Source organism: Aristolochia californica, unplaced genomic scaffold (assembly GCF_029961685.1).
Source record: "Aristolochia californica isolate CCGP_79_NKW_82.1479 unplaced genomic scaffold, dmAriCali1.0.hap1 SCAF_8, whole genome shotgun sequence".
NCBI classification, from domain to species: domain Eukaryota; kingdom Viridiplantae; phylum Streptophyta; class Magnoliopsida; order Piperales; family Aristolochiaceae; genus Aristolochia; species Aristolochia californica.
This window is the reverse complement of record NW_027182279.1, coordinates 30,540,170-30,547,322: the sequence shown is the minus strand read 5'-3', so window position 1 is coordinate 30,547,322 and position 7,153 is coordinate 30,540,170. Positions and strand designations below refer to the sequence as shown.

At 40.7% G+C, this 7,153-nt stretch overlaps 1 protein-coding gene across 1 annotated transcript; it reads left to right on the top strand.

The window, feature by feature from the left end:
* The first annotated feature begins 4,644 nt into the window (after positions 1 to 4,644).
* Positions 4,645 to 5,916, top strand: LOC137938398 (pentatricopeptide repeat-containing protein At2g34400-like). Its single transcript, XM_068783366.1, has 3 exons — positions 4,645 to 5,362; positions 5,461 to 5,648; positions 5,707 to 5,916. Exons 1-3 carry the CDS (start codon positions 4,645 to 4,647, stop codon positions 5,914 to 5,916), a joined length of 1,116 nt encoding a protein of 371 aa, XP_068639467.1.
* Positions 5,917 to 7,153: the final 1,237 nt, after the last annotated feature.

Below are 7,153 nucleotides of genomic sequence, written 5' to 3'. Positions count from 1 at the left end.
TAGTCCACACAAAATCTCCATGTGCCATCATGTTTCTTAACTAGAAGGACTGGTGAAGAGAATGGGGAACAATTGTTGTAAATAAGGCCCTATTCCAGCAAGGCTTGGCTCTGCCATTCTATTTCATCTTTCTGGAGGCGTGGATACCTATATGGTCTAATAACCACCACATCTGATCCAGATTTTAAACAAATTCTATGATCACAGTGCCTCAATGGAGGCAGCCCTGAAAGCTCCTGAAACAAGTCTATGAACTCTTCCAGTCACTTTTCTAACGTGTTGTCCGATGGTTCCTATTTGTGTAGTAGGTGGATATGATGTGCCACTTCAGCTTGACTGCCCTTTAGCATTACTGGCTTCCTTCCGACACAAAACTCATTGTTATAACAGAGAAATCCCACAAAATTGGGCCCAAGGTTTGCAACCATTTGATTCCAATTACCATATCAAATCCAGCTAATAGTATGACAAAAAATTCAGTGGTAAAATGAGTGTTACCAATTGAAAACTTTACCGCCTTGTTGACCCCATAGCTAGGGATTTTCTCACCATTGGCAACTTAAACCATGGCAATTGGGTGAGGTTGGATCCCAAGTTGAAGATGTTTAGCATCTGTTTAGCTTAAGAAATTGTGGGTACTTCCAGAGTCCACTAACCCCACAAGTTCCTTGTCTAGAACCCTTGCCCGTACTTGCATACTTTTGGCTGACTTCTGTCTAGTAATTATTGCATTCAAATAAATTTCTGGTTCGTCCTCCTCTTGAGGACCTTCATTCGGTTCTCCTTATCCCAATGCATCTAACTCTGACCAGAACAATCTTTTACATTGGTTGCCTGCTCTGTAAGGTTCATCACAGTTATAACATAGGTTTTTCGCCTTGCGGTCAGCCATTTCTAAACTAGATATTTTTTTTATATATTTCAATGGTGGTTTGTCCTTTTATCTGCTGCCATAGTATTAGTCGGTGTATTTTTGGGTGGCCGCATTGTTGGCAAGGTCACCTAAGGTGAGTAGTTCCTCCTCCTTGCCAACCAGTCATCCAACTTTGAACTTTCTGTCTTGCATCCAGTGCTTGAGCTAAATCCATTACTCATGCCAAATCAGCAGGTGCATGGAGTTCCACCTCTAACTTCAAAGACTCATTAAGGCCTGCTGTAAACAAATTTACTTGCTGGTCGACTCTAACCTTCCTGCTTTCTTGAGCCAATTTTTCTTGGAATTGTTTATGATAATGGTCCATGGATCCGGTTTGTCTTAATAGGACCAAATCCCCCAACGGGTTGCTGTGTGCTGGAGGGCTCAATCTTATAGTACATAACTCTTTAAATTCCTCTCAATCTAGCACCAATCTCTCAAATTCTACTTGATGAAACCATAACTGCACTTCAACAAGCATGTGGAAGGTGGCCAGTCCCACCTTATCAAATTCAGGTGTCCCTTGATTAAAAAAAAATTCCCACATCTACGCAACCAAATTAAGGGGTTGTCTAGCCCAGTAAAAGTGGGAAAATCCAATTTTGTATACCTGGGTACTGTACCTCCACCCTATTGTGCATGGACACCAGTGCGCCTTGCATGCTTCTCCCCCCTTCTACTGTGCGAGTTGTCCTCCCCCCCTTCGGTCTGGGGTTGGGTTTCTTGCAGCCAAAAGATCTGAAACCATACCTGAGAATATCTCCATTTGTAGGATAATACTTGGAATTTGTTCTAGCTACTGGCCGAAATTTGTCATTCTCACCTCTTGTTCGGCCTTTGCGTCCTGCATCTCTCTGACCATGGCTCTCAACTCTTCATTGCTGGACATATCACCCATGTTACCCTGCTCTAATAACAAGTTGTTATGGTCCTAGGTCATGGATCTTGTAACACGGCGCTAGAAAGGGTAATCCAGAGTTTTGGGGATGGGTCCAGCACGGCTAAGGTCACTCTTGGTTTTGGAAAATGGAAAAGAGAAGAAAGTAAAATTCAAAAGGGAACTTGGACATTTGAGTTCGTTGAGGATAACTCCAAACCTAGAGCTCATTGAGGAGAACTCTAAATCCCTATTTAGGCTAAAATCAGAATTGTCTTTTCCCATTCCTCGTTACCTCCTAAGTAGGTTTGGCACCAACAAGAGTTCAAGAGAAAGAATTAAAATAATTCCCCTATGGCATATTAACTCTTCAATTGAAATAAAAATGAAGTAAAATAAAATTGAAAATGCAATTAACTGAATAACTAAATGACTCTGCCACGACACCTCTGAATGACTCGGCCTACTATTGAGTCCATAACAGAACACTTAAGTTTGAAACATAGGAGGGGTAATTTTTCTTCTTGTATGTGAGCTTAGTAAATTTTTCCAATAGGGATTCTAGAATGGTATAACCTTACCTCACTTGGTATTTCTTGTTTAAGGCCTCCAATGAAGCTACCAATTTGAGCCAATGGACTCAGTTGACTATGCATTCAAACTTTGTTTGGTACTCTTTGATGGAGCCACTTTGCTTGAGCTTTATGAGAAGAGAATCAAAATCTCGATATTGGTTGGCCCAAATCATATGCATAGATCTTGTACAAACACATGCCAAGTGATAAGAGGGCTGGTGTGGTTGTTCTCTTGGAACCAACACACATATCTCCTTCTAGATGGAAACAAGCTAGAAGAATTTTTTGGTTTTCATCAGTTTATTGATGTTGATTTTTAGGACTCCATAGATTTAGCTCATGGAGAAAAGGAGAGATGACATATTGGAGAAAACATGAGGAAGAAGAGGTTATGGACTTGTATCCTAACCCTTCCCTTGAAGCTCAACTTATAGATTAATAATCCCACACTATTATAATTATGCCCCTGGTACTTAAACTAATTATATCAGTGCCATCTCTATGAGATGACTCTTTATTTACCATCATTGTATGGGCTTGTGGGCCTTCTCCTTGGTCTACTGGCCTTGAGCCCATCTTCCACATCTCTTGGATGTGTGGGCCTTCCTTGGTCATGTGGGTTTAGGCCCATCTTCCAACACTCCCCCTCATGTTGGGGCTGATAGAACATAATGAAAACCCAACTTGCTGCAAATGTTGTATGGGATCTTCTGTATAAAATGGCAGTCCACCATATTTTCCAACACTTCCCCTCAAGCTGGTGGTTTCTTCCAAGAGGTCCAACTGTCATAATATAAGTGAGAGTAAAATCTGTTATGGATTCAATAGTAGCTTGAGTCATTCAGAGATGACGTGATTGTGTGAATTACTTTGGCTGAGTCAGTTACTTAGTCATTAAGTTACTTATTTATTAAGTTAAGTCATTAAGTTTATTTACTTTTCAAGTTGAATGTCATGGAGGGGCATATCTGTAATTTTGTACTCTTGAACTGTACTTAAGGGGTGAAAGGAATGGGAAAGGGAAGTCTTGATTTTAGGTTAAACAAAGGATTTTTGAGTTCTCCTAAATGAGCCCCGGGGTGTGCGTTCTCCTCAACGAACCTAGGGTCTCAAGCTTCCCTTCGACTTGATTTTCTTCGTCTTTCATCTTCTCCCCCTATGAATCATCGTGTGAGATCCGGAACCGTAACAACTTGGTATAAGAGCTTGAACATGGGTGATTCATCCAGGAGTTACAAGCTTCGAAGCAATTGCCAGAGAGGTGCGATTTGCAGCAATGAGGGTAGAAAATGCAGCAATGCGGGCAAAAAGTGAGGAACGAATGAAAAGAAACGACCAAAAAATCAATGGGATGTGGGGTATGATGTTTGGAAGAAATCCACCCCTAGATTGAAGGGTGGAAGACTTGAGATTGGCCAAAATTAAGAAGCATCGCTATAAGGCCTTAGAGGGGAAGGTCACCGCTTCGGAAGATGAACAGTTGCTGCCCATCATTCGACCTCAAATCGCGTCAGAACAGCCAAATTTTGGTTCGACCTCAAATCTCCCCTGTTCAAGGCAACCTAAACTTCTCCCAGAATTGGAGACGGAAAATTTCCGAGCGGAGAAGCCCCATGTTGCAGTTGTTTGCCATCGGCAACAGATCAGGCTCTACTTCATCAGGGGGCATAAAAATCTTGAGATTTTGATTTCGGAGTGGAAATAGTTTCTTTGGTGGAAGATGAGAAGTCTAGACTAGTTGGTTTCGATCTGAAATTGTGACCATCGAGTTGCAGCCTCTCACTTTCGCTCTCGACCTCCAAGTTGGAAACCGACTTGACCGAATTTTGTGGCAAGTTTCAAAACCGATTTTCTCCAAATTTTGTCTTGTCCATTCTCAAGTCCCTAGACTTTGTAAGAAAAAACTCTACAATGGTGTTGAGGGTGTTCAGTTGGGCTGAGAACCAGAAAGGTTACTCGCATAAGCTTGAACGTTATGTGTTGCTTGTTGATATATTAGCTTCCACTGGTGATTTGGAAGGAGTTCAGGCTCTAGTATTAAAAATTTGCGATGGGGATTTTTTGGGTCACATGTATTCAGCCTGCGGAGAAGTAGTGTCCGCTAGGACACTTATTCATTGAAATTCTTCAACCAGGTGGGGGTTGTGGGAATGCTATTTTGGATGATTATGAAATGTGTGGAGATGTGTTTGTGGTAACTTCTTTGATGCATATGTATTCCAAGTTCGGGGATATTCCTTGTGCTTACCAAACAATTGATGAAATGCCCTTTCGAGATGTGGGTACTTTGGCACACCATGAGAGCTGGATTCTGCAGAAAAGATGTGATGTCATGGAACACTATCCTCAATGGTTTTGCAAAGAATGGGTTTGCTGATGGGGCAATTAAGCTTTTCCATGTTTTGGGTAAGTCTGAAGGCATACTAGTAGATCAAGGTACTATTATAAGCCTTCTCCCTGCTTTATCCCATTTAGGATCTATGCGACAAGGAATGGTAATTCCTGGAAGAACTATATGGACTGGTTTGTTATATGAGGTGTTTGTTGTAACATGTCTTATTTACATGGATGCCAAATGTGGAGAAATCAAGATTGTTCATTATGTACTTGATAGAATGGACCAAAAAGTTTTACTAGCATGGAATGCACTCACTAATGGTCACTGGAAATTGGGGGATCCTAGGGCAATAGTTTACGCAAAGAAAAGATATGCTACACTGGAAGAACTGGGGTGGACAGAAGTAATTATGAATCAATTGAATCCTATTTGGATTTCAAAAATCGGATTTGTGTGTCAATTTGAAACTGCCCAACCACTGGTATGTAGGGTGTATGATGTTGGTAACCAGTTTCATGACATGCCTGTCAAGGTACTTCAGGTGGATGATACTAGAAGAATATTTTACCAAATATCACAGAGAAATTTAAATTGTTGGAATACAATGATGTTCGGACACTGTATTCATGGATATCTTGCGGCAATGATGGGACAAAGTTCCAATAACAAAATGGGTGCCAAGGCAACATCAAAGAAAATGTGTTGACCAAGGAAATTACCTTTATTGGTCTGTTCTATGCTTATATTCATGCAGGATTAATATCAGAGGGCCACAAGTGTTTTAATGAAATGTTGACTATATCTGACATCAGTCCCAAGTTCGCACACTTTTGGTGCATGGCTAATCTTGACCCACATGCTACTACACAAAGTGAGGGTAGTTGTAAATTTGGAGGTCTCATTTTCATTTTGGATGGAGCACATAGTCCAACAAGCATGGAAGTGTGTGAAAAATGGTTTTCCCAAGCAGTGCAAGATGACATCAACCAACTTTCTGTAGACGAGCAACATCAAACAAGAAGAGGAACAAAATCTCCCAACAAGTGCCACAGATGACACGATTGGCCCAGGGGAGGACATGGAGACACTCCACCAAGCTTACCCTATCTTCGAACTTGAGAACAAGCTCTTTCTCCAGGGGGGAGTAATGCTATGGACTCAATATCAAGCCGAGTCATTTAGAGGCGACATGGCTGAGTCTATTACTTAGTCGTTAAATTACTTAGTTGTTAAGTTATTTAGTTATTAAGTTAAGTCATTAAGTTTATTTACTTTTCAAGTTGAATGGCATTGAGGGGCATATTTTTAATTTTGTACTCTTGAACCCTACTTAAGGGGTGAAAAGAATGGAAAAGAGAAGTCTTGATTTTAGGTTAAAGAAAGGATTTTTGAGTTCTCCTAAACGAGCTAAGGGATGTGCGTTCAAGTCAACGAACCTCGGATCTCAAGTTTCCCTTCGGCTTGATTTTCTTCTTCCTTCATCTTCTCCCACTGTGAATCACCGTGTGAGATTTGGGACTGTAACAAAATCACTCCTAGCTATTAGACATCGCTCCATACTCGAGTCAAATAACTCATGCTGATGTTGGGCACACTCTAATCTTTTGTAGGTAGTGGGTCTATAGGCATTCCTTTGAAGTGTAATAAAACTCTTCAATCATTGTATCCCTCCACAAAACACCGACTCTCAAATGGTAGGAATAAAAAATACCAATTAAGGAGGAGTAAAGAGTAATCACCCAGAAGATAATATTCTGGGGCCACCATGTGCTTTTTTTTTTTCATCAGAATAACCAGTGCTGACAAAAATCATCAAGTGAGAAGTCCTTCAATAATAATGTCTCAGCCAAAGAGACATATTAACAACAAATGAAATGGGCTTGGGCCCAATAACACGTACCAAATAATAAAAATCCTTAAAAAATTATCCTTAAAATAATTTTTTGCGAGTTTGTGCACAAAATAATATACTGACCAAGGAATAAGCTGCCAATACTTTAAAATAATAATCCAGCCAGAGACAAGGAACATAGTTGAGCCGAGTCAGATATCAGACCAATATTACTGAGTCACAAGAGAAATCAATAGAGAACTCATGACCCGAACACATATAACATAGGAAAATAAACAAGAGGGCATAGTCGGGTTGACCTAGACCGAGTTGACCCAACCCACTGAGTTAACCCAAGCGGAACAGAATGAGTCTGGCGCTCGCCCTTTGGGTTTACCATGTGGAACAGAACAAACCCGGTTCGGGTCACTCGACAGAATAAAATCTCTACAACACCTTATTGATTTTTAGGAATCCATGGATTTAGCTCATGGAGAAAAGGAGAGATGATAAATTGGGAGAAACTAGGAGGAATAAAGAGGTTATGGACTTGTGTCCTAACCCTTCCCCTGAAGCTCAATTTATAGATTAGTGAAACTATGGTATTACAATTATG